This window comes from Hetaerina americana, unplaced genomic scaffold, assembly GCF_022747635.1.
Source record: "Hetaerina americana unplaced genomic scaffold, ioHetAmer1.1.p SCAF_6, whole genome shotgun sequence".
NCBI lineage: Eukaryota > Metazoa > Arthropoda > Insecta > Odonata > Calopterygidae > Hetaerina > Hetaerina americana.
This window is the reverse complement of record NW_027287205.1, coordinates 82,272,835-82,297,791: the sequence shown is the minus strand read 5'-3', so window position 1 is coordinate 82,297,791 and position 24,957 is coordinate 82,272,835. Positions and strand designations below refer to the sequence as shown.

Sequence of the window (24,957 nt, the reverse complement as noted above, 5' to 3'; positions counted from 1 at the left end):
CAGAATACTAATCAAGTTACAGGAGGCAAAATTAAAATCAGCAATATTTCGCTTATCAAGAGAACTATCAACTGCTCAAGTAATTGCTTATTTAGTTATTAGAGGGAAGGAATTTACTTCATCGATCTAGTCCATCGTTCTTATCGATTGGCGAAACTTACGAAATTTGAATTTGAGCAAACATATGCACCTATAAATTGTGATTTTTTGGATTTAGAGACCTACAACTTTTGTAGAGCTCACATAATTCCCAAATGAATAGGTTAAAATTTTGCCCCACGCCTTCTTATCCCTGGACCACCTAATAGGCTGATTTTCTAAAGTTAGATGAATCTCTAGGATAAATTTCGATAAAAAATGTATTGATCGATGACATCAAACTAATACGTATCATTAATTTACAACTGTGCTTGCACATGAATGCTGTAAGCTGATCAACTGTGAGCATTAATAAAATATCTGGCGTCAAAGTTAAGGATTACATTTGGCAGCTGAATAATTAAATCTTCTATAATAGAAGATGACATAATTATTTGAGGCTTCCAAGTATATTGAATTGACTTATTATTTTTTATTTAAGAGATAATGATACACTTACTTGAGAATTTCAACTCGCATGCAGAAACTAGTAGAAGGTCAGTAAAGAGAGGTAAAATTACTTAAATTTCTCATTAATAGGAGAATTGTTCGATTGCTGAAAGAACCAATGGCACCAAGTGCATTGGCATGAGAAGTATGTAAGCTGAGGAAAGTGAGATGGTGATGAGGAAACGGATAAGGTTTGATAACTGAAAGTGGTTTTGATGTTGTATTGAGACAGGTGATACAATTATTTTCTGCGAATTCCGATTGTATCAACGCCTAATTATCGAGATCTATAGAAGATTCCATAAATTTTAGAGTTAAAAACGATGTAATTGTTTAAGATTGCCTACAGTATATTTAACAAAGTGTAAAGAGAATGGAAAGAGAAGCTAACACGTGGCTATCACAGTATTATATTTGATTATTTACCAAGATAGGGCTAGAGTATTCATTTTTACTAATTTTGCTTCTCGTAAATATTATCCAGATAATCTGATGAAAAATTCGTTGATTGTATTAATTTTGCGTGAGTTTTCAGCTTAATTTTCTGTGAAACAAGTGAAAAAACCCGATATACTTCAAAGGATAGAATAGAAGAATGAGTTTTGGTCAATATAGGAATAACATTGAAATGAATATGATATTTGTCAAGTAAAGGAACATTATTCCCGTCAGCTTTTCGGTAGGAATTCAAAATTTGAGCTGGGACACTACGGGAATAAAGGCACACTATTTGCCAAAATAATTCCTCAGTGAAACCTAGCGGGAAATTAAATATTATTTCGTATGTAAATTATACGAAATAATTGTGAATTTCTACTTTACCAGTAGTAACTGACACAATAAAGTGGCCGTTGAACGCTCTGCAAACAGGTGGTAGTCAATTTACTATACTAGCCAGACATCAACGAATTTTTAAAGGGATCAATGCTAATTCAAACGGTAGAGAATTACAGCCAATCATCTGAGTTACTAAAGTCATGAGTACTTTTAAGCCAGCGGCAAACAAGGCTATTGAGTAACCAATGCTACGTATACGAAGCTCGTATGATGTTAAAGATAGGTCTGCAGCCATTTACGACAACAACGAACAAGAAAACGTATAAGATACTGAAAGAGACATGAAATAGCTTACGTTGATCATACGTAAAACCTATAATACTCACAGTCAACTAGAAATGTGAAGGGTTTAGCCAGTCGACTGGGAAACAGTGACTTACGTACCGAGCCAAGCCATCCATAACACTTCAACCGTAAACTTTTTTTCCTCCGCATTTTGGATAAAATACATTGAAATTATCTTACTTTACTCATTTTCAAAATATAATTCTTTTCAATTTCTACAAATTGTAAAACCTTTCGTCATCAAGATTTTAAGCAAACAAAAAGTACTTTTCCTTAAATATTCTAAGCTTCAAGTTTAGAATCATGTTAGAATAAAGCTAATATTGCTGGAATGAAGCTGCCAATTGATTTGCAATGCAGAGAAGCCTACGAACTATTTAATAATGAACCATCTAAAAGAATTTTACGCATTACACTACCAAAATTTGAATCTACATTTTACGATAGCAAAGTCAAAGTTCCGAATAATAAGGCTATGTAACCGCAAGTCATATTCTACGGCAATTGTTTTCATTGACAAAATTAATGTTGTTGTTTTATGAAGTATCTCTTTATCGTAAATGGAAAAAATTTAGCACTGAAAGCTCGAATCACTCCAAGACATATAGTTTTAGTATTAGTATTTTAGTACTTGTTAGTACCATACAAAGCCACCACTAGGGTGTGATCCGAATATTTTTACCCCCACCGTGGTCGGACAACGTTATACTGATCCCCTACCATTCGTGTCAAAAGCGACATCTTAAATATATCAGTTCTATTCTTAATACCAAGTGGCAACACTAATTTAACTTGGGTTGAGTGCCTCTGAAATTTTATCTAATCGTTCACACTCAAAAAGGATATCTAAAAACTGTACCTGATGCTATATGAGGCGGTGGAATCGGTTCAGTCAAATTGTAGCACGTGTCCTGGCTAAACGTGGTTTACATCGAAAATGAAAGTTTACAGAAAATATAATATCCCTCCGCATGTTCCTCGAGTTTTCTACATTGTAAGTGGAGTATAGGATTTAATGAGATTATTTTGGAATAACAAGTACTCCTCTCCCATTAATGACATTTTTCCGACTTATACCTTTCCTTTATATCTTTCGTTTTTACCGAAAGGGGGAATCTGAGATTAACGAGATCAAGTCGGATATCTTTTACTCTATGTAGACCAAAAGGTATCAGGTGTTGCTTATTCTCTAATTTTTGTTTCTCTGCCTCTAAGAATATCTCAGAAAGGTGCTAATAAAATGGTGTCCTCTCCTGCGCCTGCTGATAAAATCATAATTAAATGCCCTAAGCTAACCTAATAATAGTATCGAGATTTACATAATTCAAAAAGTGAAACTAGAACGATGGAATACGTTAAGAAAACATCTAGGTTCGCCATTAACTAATTATTGATAATCAAGCAGCATTGATTGTCAGTCATTAACTGACCAATGCTTCGTGTATACCCTATAAAATATTTGCACGAAATCCGGAAAAAGTGAATTAACAGCTAGGAGCTTCAATGCATTATTGCGAAGCATCATTTTTTTAAATAGTTTTCTTTGGGGTCCAGTTGTCAATAACAAATGCTCTCTAGTGTTTTTGATCGTAAGAGTCGCTCGAATGCAACGCGTATCTTTGGAAATGGATATTGAAATCACCACTTATGCTCTCATATTCAGATATATCTATATATATATATATATATATATATATATATATATATATGTACATACACACGTACACATGTACTTGCTTACGCACAAACTCCTAAACTAAAATTTCAACGATTTAGTTACCGAGTATTATAAATGTTCAAGGAAGACAACTGGCGAAGTTTAACAATAGTATTATTTTTTAAAACTTGGTGGGTTGCGGAAAAACTTTCATTCGTAAAACATGCTTATTTTTTAAGCCCTGTGACGGTCTAAAGCTAGAGTGTTTGTGTTAGCAAACTAACGATCTTCTATTGAATTAGATCCGGCGTTCGCTGAAGCATACATTTACTTCTTGTAAATAAATACTTCTCCAAGACCTCAATGCACCTAACCAGTAAATATACTGAACGTGTAACTCAAGGTTTCGCCCGTGTCTGGTGGCAGTCCGCCGACTTGACGGTAATCGCCCAGGAGGTCGATGGATACGGACTTGGATGGATACGCTCAATCACTTCCTCAACAGCGTTCTGTTTTGAATGTTTCCTTTGTCACAGTGTCTACATCCGCCGAGGGATATCTGGAGGTGGTGAATGAGAGAGTATTTCCGGGGGAGAGGAGAGAGTAATTGGGAATCGAAGTGCGAGACAGATTGAGTGTGGAGCGCGTGAGGGGAGACATGGAGGGTGGGGTGATGGCGGAGGGAGCGGGGTGGGGGAATGGCGAAACAAGAGGAAGGGGTTGACACGTGAAGGCCGTTTCTCGGATGAATCGAGAAAGAGGGCTCCGTGGGTAGGACTTGGATGGGAGTTCAAACTTTTATGCAAAAGTGGAAGGGGATTGGTGAAAGGATGAATGGCATATTGCAGAGTGCAATGTAGAGAGGGTATAATGGAGGATTGATACAGGAAACGGGAGATGAAGAGAGGGTGTGACTTCTTGGAGGAAACAGAGGTGTTTTAATGAGACAGATACGGGCAGACAGACAGACAGACAGAAAAAGACAGACATTAAAAAGGGAAAAGAGAGATTTTTAATTATTTACACATATATTAAGGTAAGGAGAGCGTTATCAGGGTAGAGACGAACAGGGGTGGAGATAGGAAGAGAGAAAGGGTTGCTAAGTACCAGTAATAGTTAGATCGAGAGAGACAGATAGAAAGAAAGAGAGAGAGAGAGAAGAAGAGGTGCACGAGTCACACTCACCGAAGGGAAGCTCGAAGCGGCAGTCGACGAGCAAGGAGTGCCCCGTTTGACCCTTTGTGCCCACCACTTCCCCCTCCTCCATCAGCAGCTCCGCCTCCAGAGACAGCCATTGCCCCACGCCCTCCTGCGGGAGAATGGCGATGAAAGGAGGGAGGAAAAAAAACAAATTCAATCAATTAATCATGAATGCATGCGTCATTTTCCAATGGTTAATCAATCATTCCACACAAGTCAAAATGGCTCTGTCACGAGCTCAACTTCTAAATGCAATGCCTTGCCTGAACCTTTTATTATCCACAAACCTGATACATTCAGTTCTCCAGCTAGTCATATTATTGCGTTAAGTTCTTCCAATTCTTCTCCAATCATTTTCTCTGCGTACACTATGAGAAGTGGGAATAATAACGGAGAATACTTGCTTCCGTGTCTTTGAGAGACCATACTCAGCCCCACTTTTGTGTTATTTATTGTGGCATTAGATTAATGGTTTTGGCCTAGATTACATTTCCTCTGGTCTATTTTTATATTTTGCGGCACTTTCATTAGCCTAAAATACTCTACTATAACATATTCTTCCTGGTAATCCTCGATAAGCACTATTATATGCTAGTTATATACATACATAGATTTTTTATTTAAGCACACCTACTCTACTTAACGGTACCAAATGCTTCCGCCCCATTTATACCCACAGAAAGGTCGTTTAAAGTTTAAGTCTTGCATATGCTCATGCGGTCGAAATTCTCAGTGGAGATTAAAACTGGTGTTGTGAACTGTCTCATAAACTCTATAAAAAAGGACATACACTTCGTTTCAGTTACACCACTAACCTTTTAGTAATTCTACCGAGAAGTTATCTATTTCTCCAGACTTTCACGTTTTCATTTTCCAAAGTTCGTTTTCGATCTCTCAAACCTCCACTGCTGGACAAAATCTATTCCCGTATAAGCTCTCCGTTTACTCCCTCAATTGTGATCTGCCCCCATCCCCACCTTGAAATAGACGTCTGCGCAGCCAAGGCACTACAGGGAATGCGGCCAAGGACTTTCATCTTATCCCCTGAATCCGCCCGACATGAATATTTGTTCTGGAGGTTTCGTTCCTGCCCCTGATAGTATACGGTATCTCTGCATGATATTAATAACTATTGGCTGCGTGAAAGACTTTTTTACTACCACATATCTTCATGCATGCAATATTAAACTATGTATGTTTGCAGGTGGCAATTTCAATTGAAGAATACGAAGAATTATACATTTTAAGAAACAACCAGACGAAGAAAAGATCACATATATGACCTGAAAAAATCATGCTTATAGATTAAAATAACTTAATATTTGAAAAATCAGCTTAATATTACAAATTTATAATAAATTAATCCGGAAATTAAGTGTAGACCTAAATAAGTCGTACCTCGTTGGCAAAGATCCCAGGTATCACAAGAAAAAGCCAAAATGCAATCGCATTTTTACATTAGTACGGAAGTCCGGTAATGAAATATAAATTACATGTTTATCACACACTTATTTAGATGTAATATATCATAACGGGTAAGTGTTTTTAATGGGTGTAGATCCATCTGAAATGTACAGATTTGAGTATAAAATTATTTAAAAGTGGTTAACGTCAAGAAATAAGATTGAACATACAGGGTATTGTGAAGTAAAATAAATGAATGATGAATGAACTAAATTGCCCATAGAATTATCCGTTTAGGTATACATAATCTTGACGCTTTAGACGCTGCTTAAGGGTTTAGAAATTTTGAAATAATATGCGCAGGATGAATTCACTTTAGACGACCGCATTCAAAATTCCAGTTTTTAATGCATGCAAACGAATGCAACTGAGTAAAAACACGGTGCGCATTTTAGAATGCATATCATTAAATTTTGCTTTTCCGTTAATTTTTCTCATGGGATAAAATATAACGTGGTTACTAAGACAAGGAGAAGTAACTGCTCAGGAGTGAAGCATAAAGGAGTAAAACATAATGATTGCATTTAGGAGGTGGCTTTTACTTAGGAAAAATTGTTACTTTGCCTTCAATAAATAAAAATGTCCAAGATGTTTAAGAGATATGGTTGCAAAATATGATTCTAATCCTATTTATTAAGGGATTTAGCTAGCATAATTTAATACATGTTACTCATTCTATGCAAATATTTTTTCGCAATTTGTTACTGTAATACATTCATGGGTCCGTGTCATTTGCTTAACTAAATTTTCAAGAGAAAATATTCATGAAGTCGTAGATAAAAGTCAGTTCCTTGTCAAAAGTTAATACAAACACATTTTTGGACACTGGAGCTCAGCGTAACAAATTAATACACTAATCCCGCGAGACTCAGCCACGCTATCCTAAATACGAACTTTATGCATTCCATGGTGCACAACGTGACCTGGGGTTACGATTTAATCTGATGTGTGAACTTAGGTAATCATGCGGACTCAATCTTGATTTATCAACCACGGGATCAGTCCTCCATGCAATCAATTTTTATCACCAGCGAGAGAGATTATTTGAAAATAGTGGAATTTTTCCGTAATCCTAACTCTCATCTAAGGAGTTAGGATTACTCAAGTCCGTTCAGTGCCGAAGAACAACAAACGCTCAGTTTTCCTGGAGATGGACTACAAGAGGAGTGGAAGGACTAAATGAATCCGGTCTGGATCTTGCCTAACCCACGGCAGAGTAAGAAACGGATGGTGCCAATTAATTTTTCGCGAACTTAATTGTTGTAGCAAGGCTCCAGAAATTAAATCCGTAATATCGATTCCATTTCCAACACTCACGACTCCGATTTGACTTTACTTGAAACCGTTCCCCGTTAGTGTGATGACGGCCTTCGTTACTGGGCTAAAACGCAGTATCCCGTAGGTAAGCCACAAATGTAGTCCATTACAACGAATAGAAAAATACATCGTTGTTGGTCCTATGTCTATACTCCTTTTCCTTTATCCCATAGTCCTTACTAGAAAGTAAAAAAATAGCGGTTTTCAAACTATTTTCAATAAAGAAGCCCAGTTTTCTAATTTGACGATTTGAAAATTAATATGTTCCCTCTGAACCGACCACCAGCGACGATAAGAGATCGCTTATTGGTCTAATTTCAGTGAAAGCACCTGGCTTTCCTCCCATTTTACCGCTGGGCATAACTCTATGTTGTGACTTAAGATGACCCTTTACACAGTTAAAAAAATGAGTTCGTATCCATCACGACGCATATTGGACGGTCTAATTGAAAAATTCCCAAAGAAACGAAATCCTTGATCGTTTGTACTAATTTGAGGTGAATTTAAAATCATAGATGACTCCGAAATCGCCGCACCACCTTGGGATATGGTGGTTAATATAAGCAGCAAGGGTCACATGAGGGGAGGGGTGGCGGGGGGCAGGGGCTGGGGAGGGCCCTGCATGTCCTTACCTCGTTTGAGTACTGAACAACGTGCAGTGGTAGCCAATGGTACCCAAGCGCGCGGTCCCATATCATCCCCTTGTTCCACACCTCGATGAGCAGACCCGTGTTGATGTCATTCGTTTCGCTGCAAAAGTAAAACAACGGGAAATAAATCAGTAAACTGCATTAGACTAGAACACGCACAAAAAATATTAACCACTAGTGGCCATATAGTGCATAGCAGTATTAATATTTAATAGGAATCACGATATGTCATAATACTGATCACTAGTTATTATTTCAGGGTCAGGGGTGAAACCACTACAAAAGGATATTAAACCTCTTACTGAAAAGAATATCTACGAGATGTGTTCAGAAAATAACGGGATTTTATTCATTTGGCGGGTTTTGAGAGCCCGATTGTCAAAACTTTTTTATATTATGTTGCTTTATACACCCCTAAATTGTGATAAAGTTTTCATCTTTATTCATTGTTTACTTTGTCTTTGGCAGCCACTCTAAGATTAGATGTGTTTTTATTAGCTCGGCGATTTTCGTTTGCTAAAAAAATGGATCAAAGAATTTGTAACAAGCTTAAGTTTCGACGTCATACCCATGTTTCGTCACTTGTTATGACACAATTCAGTAATTCTGCATCGTCGTTCGTCGTTATGGAACAAATTTTGCTGTCACGCGTTTCATGCCCAAAACATCAGAAAATATTTCATGGAATGAACCAATTGGCGAGGCAATATCTTGAGCGACTTCTCCGATTTTGATTTGGCGATCATTCATTATCATTTCTTTCACTTTTTCCACGTTTTCATCGGTTATTGATGTGCCGGGGCGTTCGTCATCTTCAACGTCTTCACGGCCATATTGAAAACGCTCATAACACTCGTAAACTCTTGTTTTACTCATCGTAGACTCACCATAGGCCTTTAGTAACATTTCACACATTTCATTTTTTACGAAAAATTTGATATATATCCTTTGATAATTTTTTTTAACAAACGAAAATCACCGAGCTCATAAAAACACGTCTAACCTTAGCAGCTGCCACAGAAAAAGAAAATAATGAATACAAACGAAAATTTTATCATACTTTAAGGGGATATAAACCAACATAATATCAATATTTTTGGCAGTCCGACTATCCAAACCAGCGAAATTTAAAAATTCCCGGTATTTTCTGAACACACCTCGTATTTGATAAAAATGGGTGCCTGGTTTGAATCTGGTGACCACAAGTTTTATCTGCTTGCGTTTATCTGTCTATAAATTTGAAGCCGCGACCTCAGTGTCGGCAAGTGACCATGCCATCACGAATAACTATAATTTATAATCAATTATCACGATGAATAGTAATTTACGTGATTTTAGGATTGAGGCTGAAATCAGGCTAAAGATTTCAGGGGACACATTCATTCTCTACGTAAACAAAGTGTTCATCAAAATTGCACGATTGAATTAAGGGTAGTTTATCTAATGTGATGTCCTATTTCCTAAGTAAACAAATACCTATGCAGTGCGTTTATTGAATGATGAAATAACAAGGATGAATCCATTAAACACCCAATGATTAAACAAACAAAGAAATTTAGACAAGATATATTTTGTTTTATTTATTAATTTGAAATGCGGGGTCAAGCAAAAGCTTTTCATTTATGACTTATGAACTATGGATATTATTTTAAAGATTTAAAAAAATTGCAAATGACTTCAGGCAGGCGTACTTAATCCAAGTATCTTTCCTCAGCTAGATCGGAACATTGTATTTTTCCGATTTTAACCAAAATTATAGCAATTTTTGTGAAACATTTGATGGACCAGCGGTAAAATATTTAATGTAAATTTTAATATGAAAATATTATGAAAAAATCAGAAAACTTTAGTCTAACATCAGAGCAAAAATAAATGAACAAATGAAAAGTTTTCGATAAACTATTTCAAATATCATGAAGCAGATATTAATATACTTCACATTTCTGCTCTCTATCTTCAAACTGTATTGTCGATTTAAATATCACTTATTTGTTGATCTAGACAATAGACAGTCTTTTCCGTTACTTTCCAATGAATTTTTCTACCACTTCGCGTTACTAATTGGTTTTAATCGGTGGCTTAGTGTCATTCATTCAAAGCATTCATTAATTTACTGTAAATTTATTTTTAATTTAATTGAGCACCAACGGTGACTATTGTTTGGCACCCTAAATATATCCTGGCGAGAAATCATTCATAAATCATCACGTAAGCACAGCACTCACAGCACAATGAAGAATGTGGGTCGACGAACAGGATACAGTCATTGATTTATCTGTTGGAATGCCACGGCAAAGTATTTATTAGAGCGAAAATAATGAGAATTAGGTATATTAATGAAAGCTGCCTAATGAAACCTGGACTAATTGATTTATCTCTACCTACATGGATTCTGAATAAACGCAGGCACTGCTTAGAGAGAGAGAGAGAGAGAGAGAAAGAGAGTTGACCTCCATATCTCCATAAGGGTAACGAAAACTCACGCGTATAATTTGCTACTTTGATTGATTGCAGGATATAGATTATTTCGTGGCAGGATTGCCGTGATGTGAAGAATGATTCATCGCTGAATATTTTAAGAGAGGCCTCGGCTACTAAATTGGAAAGCAACGGTTTCGGAAATGGGCGTGGCGCCCTATGTGATTCCAAAAACCGAGATTCTGTGTGCGCATTGATATTTCACCGGTCGTTCATCCCTATTTCATTCGCCTGCATGAGAAATGCACTTGATCTGCGCGGTGGATATGCGATTGTTAAGGGATGACGGCTCGACTTGATCCATATTAGAGAGGAGTTAATTCCTGTTCATCCTTGACGCGTTCCACTGACGGCGACGTCAACCCATTCACTCTGATTGCTCATCCAAATGACGCCGTCCTGTTTCCAATTATAAAATTAAATCTCCGCCTACAGATGGATATTAGATATTATCTATTTAATTAATTATATAATCGAATTATCGAGTGGCATAATAATTAAATAAATAAATACATGACTACCAATTTATCAACGCATTTACAATTGACAGCGCAAATAAGTAAACCATGTTTTCATCATAAAAATTTTGCTTTTCTGAAATTTGATGCCGTTGTAGCAGTACCAGCTCGCTTACAGAATTACCGACAGAGATAATAACTTTTTCAATCACTCTTTACATTTGCAATGAATGCAAAGCACATTAAAATATTTCAAGGAGCCGATGAAAGAAATGAGTGACTCAAGTTCGGCTTAAATAACTCGGCTTTGAACTGTAACCACGAAAAAAACCTCTAAATTTCTCAAATAATTACTATGTCGATTCCTTAAATTAGAGCTGAATGCTCAAAGAAAACTCATAATACTGGGGAGAATCAAATAAAAACCTAAAAACTAATATATTTTGAAAATCGTAATGTCTTCAATAAAAATTTTCCCAATTATAATATTTTTATATTTGCTCTCTATGGTGTGCAATAGAATTATTTCAACAATTTGAAAGTTGACTATAACTCTAGAAAGAGCATGGTTTAAATTGCAACTACAGCCAGTGGTATCAATACTTACTATGTCTGACTTGGGCAAGGGGAATAATGCTGAAATAATGTTAATGGACTGTATTGTTCCCTCGTAAACTTATTGGAGTAACTCCAACAAGAAATGAATCCCCAACTTTAATTCATTGATTGCTTACACCGTTTTACCTCGTAACCACTCAGCGGACAAATTTTCTTCTGTGCTGCGTGCTACAAAAGCAGCTGCCATCTTTGCAATATTCTTGCACCACATAGGAGGCCAAATACCAGAGAAGGTGGAATAGTTTACGTATCTCGGAAGAGTTTTATACCGAAATAGTGAAAGAAGTAGGGACATATGGAGAGGAATTCCGTTAGACTGAGAAGATTTCTCAAGAAAGAGGCAAATAGTGACAAGAAAATTAAGTAAGAATGTTAAGAAAAGGCTTTTGAAAACTTGGATATGAAACGTGGTTATCTACGGCATGGAAACATGGTCATTGAAGTAGGATGATAGGAGTAGATTGGAGACTTCTGAAATGCGGGTGTGGAGAGGGATGGATATGATGAATGTGGAAGGAAAACAAATGAGGAAGTGCTATGAGGCGAGAGGAGATGGGGTTGTTGGGAGAAACCCAAAGGATCCAGAAAATATGGAAGCAGAGAATTTTGATCGGCAGTGGGATGTTGAAAATTGTAATAGAGGGAAGAATGTAAGGCAAGCAAGAAAGTGGTAAGAATAAGATAGGGATGTTAGACGAAACAAGAGAAGGACTGAAGAATATGGAGAAGAAAAAGGGCTAATTGTAGAGTAGGATGTCGGGCTGTGTTTTTTAGGGAGAGACAAGATATTTACTTGGTTGCTGTGTCCTTCAAAAACCTACCTTATGATGATTTTTGCTATCTGTTACCATGCTTCTGGCTGTTAAACGCTTATCAAAACACCGCTAACACTAATTCAAACTAACAGGAAAGAGGGTCAACATTTTGAAATATTTGTACACTCTCATGTACTTGACTTGATTCCCACCCGCAAGAAGCTTTACAATAGTTTTATTTGCATTAAAATATAGACTTAAGGTAATGAAAAAAATGAAAAGGGATTGGTTATTCTCAGGGCAGGCTTGTCGTGAAGTTTGAGAAAGAGAGGGAGAATGGAAATAAGACACTTCTTTTACGTGGACAAGCACAAGGGGGCATACGGCAGGACAGTCACCTGTCGCTGGGGAGACTGGAACGGAGAGAATGAATGAGAAGGAGAGAGAGAGAGAGACAGCTTGTTGGTACTTACAAGAGGAAGTCCTGCTCCCAGCACGGGTTTTCACCTTTGACTGTCACCGTGGTTGATTTAACATTCTGAAGCTTGAGCGTGACGTAGGTGTTGAACTGTGAGGCTGCAAAGGAGAAGGAAAAAAGTGTTAATGATTTACAGAAAAAAGCGGAGGCCTCTCTACTTCAAAAGATGATGGAGGCAACTTCAAAAGGGGAGTAAGTGGCGAGAAAAAACTCACATACATGCATATATATATATATATATATATATATATATATATATATATATATATTTATTTATTTATTTATTTATTTATGTATATATTCACATGGAAATAGATTTCTGGAAAAGTGATTAAGGCATTGAAACACGCACAAAAGAACCTGTTTTACGCGTGTGATCTACTCGATTCCACCTTCTCCACCATTCCTGCGTTTTTTATTTTATTTTATTTTAGTATCCTGATGGACACGACTAGGGTATGTGGCAGGGAGTGAATATACACCAGAATAATTTTTACCCAAATATTACCCTACCGCGGTAGGACATTGTTTTGATCTCTTATCGTTCGTGGAAAAAATTACGTCTTAGTTCTATTTGCGCTACACCCAATCTCTCTAATTTTACTAACATGATCTCTCCTGCCGTAGTACGATGGCGGTAATAATACATTTTCAACATCACCGCTAAAGAGACCTCCTTCCAATTAATGCAAGAACTTCAATCTGTAATTTAACCTACCCTCAGTAAGCGATTCCCAGCCTAGCTACTCTAGTATTTTGGTTACGCTGCTAAGTTTATCGTAACATGGTTTTACAAATCTAGCTTTCTGCGCTACTCGTGATCCAATTCTGAAATTAATCCGGCAACGTGAGGATCCCTTATACTAGCAGCATATTATATAAATGAGGCCTAACCAGCGAAAGATAACATTTCTCTTTAACCTGTTCATCACATTTACCCATTACTCTTCTAATAAATCCTAATTTTTTGTTAGATTGTCCACCTATTCCCCGTATGTGTTTCGTCCAGGAGGGATCATGAGTGATGGTTACGCCTAGGTATTTAATTGAGTCTACACATTCCATTTCGGTGTTCCTAATGCAGCAGACGTTCGGGATTGAATTGATTTTTTTCCAACCGGGATATCGCATTCCCGGGAATTTAAAAAAATGTATTTAATTTTCGTTTATCATCAGTAATAATGACTGTAACAGCAAGTGCTAATGAGCAGAAAACCGGTAGAGAAGGTGGGGCCACCGGGTTCCTGACCTCGGTATAGTCTTTCAGAGGTTTGTAGACCCTGCTGTATGTAATAAGTTAACACAAAACTTGAATAGGTAAAATTTTGCGAATATACGTCGACCGGCATTTCATTTCTTGTGCATCATGTTTGCCCTGATAACTAAACCATTCAGTCACTAAAACTAAACCAGGAGTCACTCTTATGTCATTTTGGTCACGTTACTCAAAATATAAACAATATAAATGATAGAAACTTTATTTAACCAAACTTTATGGTACATAGCGAGTTTTTACATATACAAAACAACGTATTATCATTCCGAATGTCATATTTTATTTCTTAATTTAAATATTTCTCTAAATGAAATGCAAAAAGTATTCTTTTGAAAATTAAAAAAAATCAAATTATTTTAATTCCTCATTTATAAAATGGAAAATTTAGAAATGGAGAATAAACTGCCCGATCAGGCAAGCGTCACCTTTGCTTTTTGAAAAATTTACTTTATGTAGGAAAATTTCTTTCATTTTCTGTAGACGTTGGTCGAATTGTTATTACTTATCTATCCAAAAGCATCTTCAAGTTGAAAGTGGGTGAATGCGTTGATTCAAATGAAATTGAATTCAATTTACTTTCACCACCCAATATTTGACTACAAAATCATCATAAAGTGGACTACCTTTAATTTACTCAATTAATTCACCTAAGTAATTTTTGTCAAATCCTAAGTTGTGAAAATAAACCTTCCTCACTGTAAAGACAAAATGCTTTCTGGTCCCAAAGACCAAACGTGCTCCATTTACAAGAGCTAAAATTAGCAGGCCATGTGAATTCTGATCCTCATGTCGCAAATGAATGTCAGGTAGCGTGTAGTATTGTAACTTTAGCTAGCGATAAATAGGAAAAATACCAAGTGATACCTTATGATTAGTACGTTTATTTCCCACTGTGAGTGTTGCATGGATAAAGAAGTCGATTTTCCCGATTTCCCGACTAACTTTTTACGGGATTGGGGAAGGTGAGAGTGAAAAACAATCCCGAGAACGGCGTGAAGGAATTCCCGCTCGGGAACCCCAACAGTAAGGAAGGAAATGTTCCAGATCTCTGGTAAATTAAGAAAAGAATAAAATGTCTCGGCATTATTAAATACTAATTGCTTTAGGAGTTAACTTTTTTAAGCGGAAGTAAAACGGAGGCAAGAACTTGTTTGAGTCAAAAATGCTTCGTGGAAAAAGATACAAAGAAGTTTAAATTATCTCATGAAACAAGGAGAGTTTTGATCCAACAGAAAATACAGGACCCAGCAATTTTTCCGTTCAAGTCTTCGAATCAGATTTACATACACAGAGCCTTGGCCAAAAATCACTCCTTGTACACGACCGTTTCTTTATCCTTTACATTGAATTTCAACGAGTATTTAATCGAGATTCCGTGACGAATTACTACTCTCATATTCAGCCGAGCCACACATATTTGACCTTCATTTATCATTTGCCTCATAAAACTTTCAGTTCTCTGTAAAAGATTTCAACGCATAAATGTTCATAAAATTAACATGCTGTTGCGTTTCCGTTCAAAACTGCTAATTTTCTGGTATCTTTAAAAGAACCTTTCCATCGCCAATGGCGTGAGAAAAGAAGTACACTTGGGAAAAACGACGAAAAATCGTATTTTAGAAAGGTGTTTCACGTGGATGGCAAATATGTGCACATGAATTAATACTGCCCTGATAAATAACCTTGAATTTAACCTTTAAGAGTGTGTCTCACATACTCTATTAAATCCCAAAACAATTGACTCGAAACGCAGAAGAGTAGAGCAATAAAACCAGCATTGCAACATGTTCTGTAACATGACACACTAGGGATAGGCAAATCGTTTCCCTCACAGGTGTTATTAGAAAAGAATTTTCTATGATTAGTAATAATGGTCTATTAAATGAGATAGGTTTTGTACGGATAGCCATCGCTCAAAATTATACGTTGAACTGCTGAGAGATTAAGAGTAGGAGAGTTACATTTAAAATGACATTTATCAGCGAACAATATGTGATCAGAATAACGAATTCCGCGGTAGGGGTAAAAATACTCGGGTTAAAATTAGTCTGTTGAGTAGTCACCCCCTGCCACACACCCTAGCGGTGGTTTGCAGGGTACTAAAAAAAGGCTTCCGCGGTTGTCACCCCAAGATTTCCATGCCCAGCGAAATCGACTGAAGAAACGCAGAAGACACGGAAGAAGACTAAGCTGGTTAGAATAGGAACTTGGAATGTCAGGGCAATGCTGAAAGCAGGCAAATAATAAAAATATAAATCGTGAAATAGAAACATCACTGAAGCGATAGTAATTGAGTAATACGAGGGTGGTTCAATAAGTACCCGTGTTAGAAATGAAGAAACCATTTTTTCAAAAACATTTTTGGTATTTTTCAACATTGCCCCATTTTAGAAAGATACACTTCTCTAAACGTCCCGGCCATTTTTTTAACCCCTGCAAAAAATTGGATTGGTAGAACTCTCTAAAATACGCTTCTGTCCCGGGGATAACTTCCTCGTTTGCGCTAAATTTTTTTCCCGCGAGCCATTTCTTCATGTTAGGGAATAAGAAATAGTCGCAGGGAGCCAGATCGGGTGAATACTGGGGGTGCGGCAGCAATTCATAACGTAGTATATGCAGTTTGGCGGCGACAGCCCCTCATCAGCTTGTTGGCCACCGTGAGCAATCGCGGCACCCATCCGGCCGACAATTTTTGTCATCGCCAACTTATCATGTAAAATATTAATCGCCGTTCCAGTCGACACACCCACGGCCTCTGCTACTTCGCGCACTTTCGTTCGTCGATCAGCGAGAATCACGGCTTGGACTTTTTGAATGATTTCCTCGGTAACCACGTCTGCCGGGCGTCCTGGTCGCTCCTCATCAAAAACAGATGTTCGCCCACATTTAAATTCGTTGAACCAATATCTAACTGCGGTCATAGATTGCGAAGTGTCCCAATGAACAGCATCCAACTTTGATTTTATCTCCTCGCATTCCTTCCCATCCAAAAGCAAAAAGCGAATTACCGACCGATACTGCTCTTTTGCCATCCCACAGAAAATCACGAAATACGTCTTACTCGAGTGGCTGCCAAATCCAAACTAACCTTTAAATCATTCTGAAATTTGTTTCACCGTGGTTTGATAGATGGCAGCACACGATGATAACATAAACTTCCCTCAGGAATGCCCTTTGTCGTCAAACACGTCGTTAAACCGCCATCGTATTACAACGGAAGGCAAGAAAGTCATCGAGGAGGGCAATAATATTGAATATAAGGTATAAAAAGGGTATTCATTAAAGATTAGGCGAGTGATTAAATACCATTCGTAGTAATAAAAGCTAAACCAACTCACATTTCTACAAGAAAGCACATGGAGGAAGAAGTGAACAGGATATGCATCCTCTAGGAACATAGAGGATATAATTGCGGGGGTTACTCTTGGGGAAAATTTAATAACAATGGGGGAATAAAGCGTGGCGGTAGGCGAAGGGCGAGATAGTAGTGAGATAGGGGATGAGGGTTTTGGGAACATGGAATGACCACGGGGAGGAAGCAATACAGTTCTGTAGGACGCAAGGCTTAATCACATCGAACACATGGTCTAGACACCAAAAATGCGTAGGTATGCATGGAAAATGAATTAAGGAAGATGCTTGTAATACTTTTTCATTGTTAGGCATAGATTTAGGAGTAACATGGTTAATTCGAACAGTTTCACTGAAGCAATTGCTGATTCAGACCATAATTTACGTAGTACGAATGAAGTGTTGCTTCAAAATTTAAGAGGATTAATTAGGGGAGACGTTCGAGAAAATGGAATGTAAAAGAATGGACGAGGATGCACTCGTCAAGACGGGAAAAAATGAAGAAATATAGAATCATATTCCACATTGGATATCTTAAGCCAGTATCGAAATTTAAGGATGAGTAAAGAGATAAAGGGCAAGGAAACCATGGATTACAGATAAGATATGGAAAATAGACTAGAGCGATTCTCTTTTTCGTCGTCAAATTCTTTCTTACGATACACGAGAAAATTTCAGTTAATATGCGATGTAGTTCACTTTTTGAAATGCCTACTATGTCTGCTAACTCGCGCGCATTCAGTCGACGATCATCCAGTATCACTTTGTGGATTTTCTTCACTGTTTCTGGAGTCGTCGCCTCATTTGGTCGACCAAGGCGATACTCGTCTTGACAGCTCGTGCGGCCTCGATTAAGCTCAGCAACTCAATATTTTACCGTCGTAAACGAAGGAGCAGACTCACCCAGAGTAGAATCCAGATCAGATCTTAAATTGGCTGGGCTGAGGCCTTTCAAATAAAAGTATTGTATCGCATAACGATGACAAATTTTCTCCATTTTCAGAAATTCAATCAAAATGTTCACTATCGATGGCCAAACAGATACTAAACAACGTGGCGTCTTTAAACTTGAAGCATATGCTTTATAGATTGCGTACTTTCTATTACAGTGATATTTTTCAAACAACTACCGCCATATCTAGTTCAGGCCGGGTACTTATGGGACCATCCTCGTATTTTAAGCTTAAGATTATTCCCTTGACGATGTTAATGCCTTTGCACGATCGGAAGCACTGAAATAAATTCAATACAACCATTTACTGAGTGGAAAGGCATGTGAATTACACATATATATTACGCCAAAGTCAAATAATCGTATTTAATAGAAAAATCGCACTGAGAGAGTAAGTATCGGGATAGAACACACGCGATTTTCTCCCCACGTGAAGCATACGGCCATCAAACCGCCGTTCGCTTGGAGGCAGGATAAGAAGCTGGCTCTCTCGCCGCGAGCGTAGAGCTCATTTCAAGTTTGAGCACGCGCCGCCCATCCTAGTGCGGCCCTGAGCGCTGTCGCCTATCCATGTCATTTCCATGGAAATGCAGCACAGGGCAACTTGCCGTAACCACTGGCGACATCACTGGGGCAACGAGCGATCCGGCAAACTTCCTGCGAAAGGTGACCTACAGATTCTCCTGGCAGCTTGTGACCCACGAATGACCTAAGGTCATGAACCCAATTGTGACCTCGTCACCGGTGTTAAATTCAGGAAACTGGAACATGACCGTGTTATCATTACAAAGAAGTGTGAGTACATTCAATAGTAACTACGTTATCAGAGAAAGCGATACCTAAAGGATGTTAAAAAACTCCATAATAGTCACTACACCCGTGGAATGAGCTTTCAAAGAATCATTGCGGCTGTCGAAAATATATTGACACCCAGAGAAACTAGTGCTGTGGACGAGATTTCAAAATAATATTCAATACGAATAGATTTCCTACTATACTAATGATCTGATTCTATGAAAACACAATTAAAAAACTGCATGCTTCGTTCCTTCAATGTGATTCCCACGGAATGACGTATCTTTATCTTATTTTTGTCTAATTTCTTTTACTTGCCTCACCTATGAACTGCATTCATTGTACTTCATTTTTTTACTTTGCTAATTCAGGAATAAGAATTTATCATTGAATGTCAAATTTTTTGACATGTGGAAATATAAATCTTTCTACTTTTTACCCTATCACCGACTGCCATTAATTCATATCTGATTTGTACTCGTACATGTATGACGTTTAGGAGTCTGTAGATTATATCCTCTAAAATTAAAACAGTGAATATATGTTATTCAAATTAATATATCTATATACATAAAACAAAGTCGTATATCGTGTTAGTATATATCTAAGAACGGTTGTACCGATTTTAATTATGTTTGGTTTTTTTCGATTCGTCTTAGCTCAGAATAGCAGAATAACTATTAAATTATCGTAGAAGTATCGTATCGTATCGCTTCATCGAAGAAATTTTAACGACAGAAGCAAGGTGGCGCTGTTCCTGGTCATCTGGACACGCGTTTTACTGATGCTCTGGACCGTGTTTATACATTTCATCCGAAGAACGATGAATGCTTCTATTTGCGGTTGCTACTGGTGAAACATCGAGGGCCAACATCGTTCAAATCACTAAGAACTGCTAAGGGTGTAGTGTGCCCAACATTTCGTGATGCATGACAAAAGCTCAATTTACTTGAAAACGATAATCAATGGAACACAACAACAGCTTAAGATTGTATTTCTGTATCTCCAAGTCAGATACGCACATCATTTGCTATCATCCAATCGACATGCTTCCCATCTAATTCACGTGACCTGTGGAACAAATATAAGGACACCACGTCAGAAGACATTGTACATCGGATTCGTGTAAGTTCAAGGTGTCTCGATATTTAGTGAAATGAGGAGAAGCATAATTTGCTGTTGATTGAGGGCACGTGTTACCTCATGAGCGGCAGTTTATTAGTGAAGTTAGGAGTGGCAACGCCAGATCGTGGAATGAAGGACGCGTTTGATAGAGAATTGGAACGTGAACGTGAATATGATCCACATTAATTTGACCAATCAGTTCAAACAAATGTACCCCTACTGAACCCCCAACAGAAGGAAGAATATAATACATTAATGAAGGCAATTGACGATGGAAATGGTGGCTTATTTTTCCTGGATGCCCCTGGTGGAACTGGGAAGACATTCCTCATATCATAGCTCATCGTGCGAGATCGGACTTAGCGGTAGCAGTTGCTTCTTCTGGCATAGCGGCCACATTCGTGAAAGGATGCCTTAGGGATAACTCGGCGTTAAAGTTGCCGTTAAACCTACAAAATTCGGAACAAGTGACATGTAACATTTCGGAACAGTCCGCAATGGCCAAAATGTTAGTAGTATCTAAAATCATATGGGACCAATGAACGATGGTGCAAGAACGCTTATTGGAAGCACTTGACTGGACATTGAAAGGTCTGCGCAATGACTCGAGATGCTTTTATTGCAATGATGCTGCCTGGCAATTTCCACCAAATACTGCCGGTAATTCCAAGATCGACTGCTGCCGATGAAATAAACGCTTGCCTCAAAACATCATATCTGTGGCGCTATTCGAAGAAACTTCAACTGACAACAAAAAAAGCGTTGCATTGCTGGTCTATCTGAAGATTTCTCAAAGCCATTGTTGACTATCGGTAATGTTCATGCTCCTGTAGACGAATCGAGCGAATTGATTTCATTTCCACGGAAGTTTTGCAAATTCGTTTAATTGAAAGGTGAGCTCATCAAAACAGTGCTCTCCATTATCATTGCTAACCATAAAAATCGAAAAAAGTTGAGTGAGGGAGAAATTTTGACGGCTACGAACAAAGATGTGGATGGCCTAAACTTCGTAATTTAGAATCAAGTCGTTGGTACTCTGCCTTCATTCAAATCCATTGACTTTGTAACAAACGAAGACGAAGTCACCAACTATCCATCTGAATTTTTGAACTCTTTGGATGTGCCCGGCCTGCCACTTTCCTACTGAAGGTTAGCTCGGTGGTCATGATGCTTCGAAAACTAAACCAACCCAAACTATGCCATGGAACGCGTTTGGCGATTAAAAAAAACTGATTATCAATATGATTCACGCGACTATACTCAAAGAAAAATTCAAATATGAAGTTCTCATTCCAAGAATCCCCATGATCTCAACCGAAATGCACTTAGAGTTTAATCGAATTCAATATCCAATTCGTGTTTTATTCGCGATGGCAATAAAAAAATCAAAAGGCCGATCGTTGAGCGTTTGTGGTCTAAATCTAGATAGCCCATATTCTTCTCACGGTCAATTATACATGGCATGATCACGTGTTGGTAAACCATCCGCTTTATTTGTTCTTGCGCCCGATGACAAAACAAAAAAATGTTGCATATCAGAAGGTGCTTGACTCAAAAGAATAAACCCGAATGTTTATATGTATATGTACAAGCTATTGTATTACTTATTTTTTTAGTTTTATTAACTAAATTAAAAGATTAACACCGGTACAGCCGTTCTTGATTTATAAATGGTCTAACTAAACTGTTCATTGATTATTAGGCGGTACGAAGTTCACCGGGTCAGCTAGTGTATATATATACATATATATATATATATATATATATATATATATATATATATATATATATATATATAGTGTACAATACACAGTAACACAAAATATAGAAACACAAAAAAGAATATAGAAGAGAATATAGAATCACACACGTGTGAGTGTTCTTCTTTTTTTGTGTTTCTATATTGTGTGTTACTGTGTATTGTACTATTCGGCACTTCCGTGTTACGTCTACGAAAGCATATATATATATATATATATATATATATATATATATATATATATATATATATATATTATGTAGAGAGAGATTCGAATCGAATTGGAATTCTTTATGAAATCCATAAAATGCAGAGAAATCCCTTACCCTAAAGAAAAAGTTTTTATTCTATCAAGTGAACCCTAAGGATTGACCTTCCAAAAGAGTGGAAATCTCATGATTAACAGTTATTATGAAATATCAGTGGAGCGTGGGGTTGTTACTCGAATGCGCATGAATGTGAAGAATCGATAAATGAATACCTTTTTTTCCCAATATAAAACTGTTTGTTTGACGGTTTTTGTTTACGTAAATCCAATAATTCCAAAAACTAAACCAATTTTGTGTTAATAATACCAAAACGAATGAATTATTCACGGCTGTAATGAATAATAAATATAGAATATAATAAAATGATGAGCATTCCAAATCCTACATTGGGTAAGAGTATTGAGTCTACTTAATGCTATTTACATTTTTTCTATCGTAATTTACAATGTAATCATGCCTAATTTAAACGAAAAATCAAGAAACACACCATTACTTAGAAGAGATGAACGCTCTGAATAAAAATTTGAAATGGATAATGTATGAGTACGAATATAAATGGGTCAGTTACATTTCTTATACAGATAGAAAGGACAGTGCTATTTATGTCACGAGGGAAGTGATCTGTGAGGGAAGGGTCTATGCGACCTTCGGGTGAATTTTTAACAATCACTTGATAATTTATGATCCATTATCCATTTTTAAATGCTACGAATAAATAATAAAAATGACACTTTATCCATTCAAGGAGATATAAAGGATATTGCTATCCTTCAATAAATTGTCTGAATCTGAAAATTTATTTCGTTGCATTAAGGGTGTTTTCGAATGTATACCTACTTTTTGAAACCATTCATTGGAACTCATTGCTTCAAAGTAAGTAAGAATCTGAATAATAAAACTTGTGACACTACGATAAATCCAATCCAAATCTATTCTTAACCAAAGTTTTTATAATTTTAAGTACTGCATGACTAAAACCATGCAGATGGAAAACAAAGCAATGCGAAAGCCTAACGAAGACGAGTGAATGCAAACGAATATATTCTGCCAGGACTACCACAACTCGGGTAACAAACGCACTATTTCATATTAAATTAATCTACATCTACATCTACATAATACCCCGCAAGCCGCCGCAAGGGCGTGTGGCGGGGGGTGTTAGGTCACCAACCGTAAAAACGAAAAATACCACATGCAAAAAACAACACGGAAAATTACACCCCAGCAGCGCACACACTCATGCAAAACTCCCTCCATCCAATACTCATGCAAACACATACACCGCCAAACAACAAAAAACTGCACCCCAGGATACAGCACGAAAGCCATCCTAAAACACGCAAGCCAGGACACAACAAGCAAGAATGTGAAACATCACTACCACATGAAAATGCACCACAAAACACTCTACCCCCCAAAGAGACAGTAAAAGGAAGGGAATTCGACCTTAATTTGTTCTTGTAGAAAATAAGATCAATTTGCTTAGGGTTTTCAGATATAAGTATGCGAATTGAGATTTGAAATGGGCGTGGGAAAATATGCACAAAAGCCTTACACGTGTTGGAATAGATGCGAAAAAGGTATATAATGTGAACGAAGGAGAGGAAACACAGCAACAGTGAGAGTTTCAAGATTGCAATAGGAGGGAAAATGTTTAGTAGGAGATGAGAAAAGAATAAAAAGCGTGACTTAATGAAAAATATAATTATAATCGATATTTTACCGGTTAAGTTAAGTTATGGATGGACACAAGCTACGGTACAACGACAATTCCCTTGTATCTCCTAACAAAACAGCCTCACATCCAACATTAAAATACTACACCTGTTTAATGCAAACACTTCCTTCTTTCATTCCATCGAGCATACCTCTCCTATTTCTCCTAGCTATCCCTACACCTCCCCCAATGTGTCTACCCCTTTCTCCATTGTACTCATTTCTGTCCTCTCCACCATCTTCATCCATCTCCACACCCACATTTCAAAAGCCTCCAATCAACCATCCTGGCAGGCTGTGTAGGAAATTATGAATGTGAGAAAAGAGCCGAGTTCTGCCAAGGAGAAATGGAGATACATTTAGTGTACCCTTAGCAACCGTAGCACCCTGATAAGGCACATAAAGAAAAACATAAGTGGAATAACGTACATCTTAAAATCAATGATACCCGAAGATTTTCGAAATATCCGACCAAACTTCAACGGCTTAAGACCATACTGGGCAACGCACCGTCCAACGGCACCCTCTCTCCAACACCATGTATAGTTCTACATCATATGCCGTCCATAATCACGGATTATTAAGATATCACATACTTAAACAATCCAACTTCTCACGACGTCAACATCACGCGCGAAACAACATCTTTAACAAATAAAATAATAATCACCAACCATTGTACCGCATCAGGCGAAACTTATAAATGTTTCGCCCATGGATGTATCAAGGAACATACTTTGGACTGAAGAATCAATTGCACGAACAACTGTGTTTTAACGAATCGGTTTTAAAAACAGGTCATGATGGTCAAGTTTTTCCGTGCATTGATATACGTACATGCCTTGGTTCGTCCGGAAAAGAAGTGTACTGACTCCTGGGCTGGGCGCGCCGCTCCAGGCGCGCCCAGACCGCTCTGATGGGCTGCGATT

The 24,957-nt window shown here is 37.5% G+C and overlaps 1 protein-coding gene across 1 annotated transcript in view; it reads right to left on the bottom strand.

Moving 5' to 3' along the window:
• Positions 1 to 24,957, bottom strand: part of LOC139695476 (uncharacterized) — a 252,978-nt gene that overhangs the window by 90,647 nt on the left and 137,374 nt on the right. The window contains exons 3-5 of the mRNA XM_071594262.1: positions 12,781 to 12,883; positions 7,981 to 8,098; positions 4,553 to 4,676 (exon numbers count right to left, since the gene is read on the bottom strand). Coding sequence (XP_071450363.1) covers positions 4,553 to 4,676; positions 7,981 to 8,098; positions 12,781 to 12,883 — 345 coding nt within the window. The remainder of the gene's footprint in view (positions 1 to 4,552; positions 4,677 to 7,980; positions 8,099 to 12,780; positions 12,884 to 24,957) is intronic.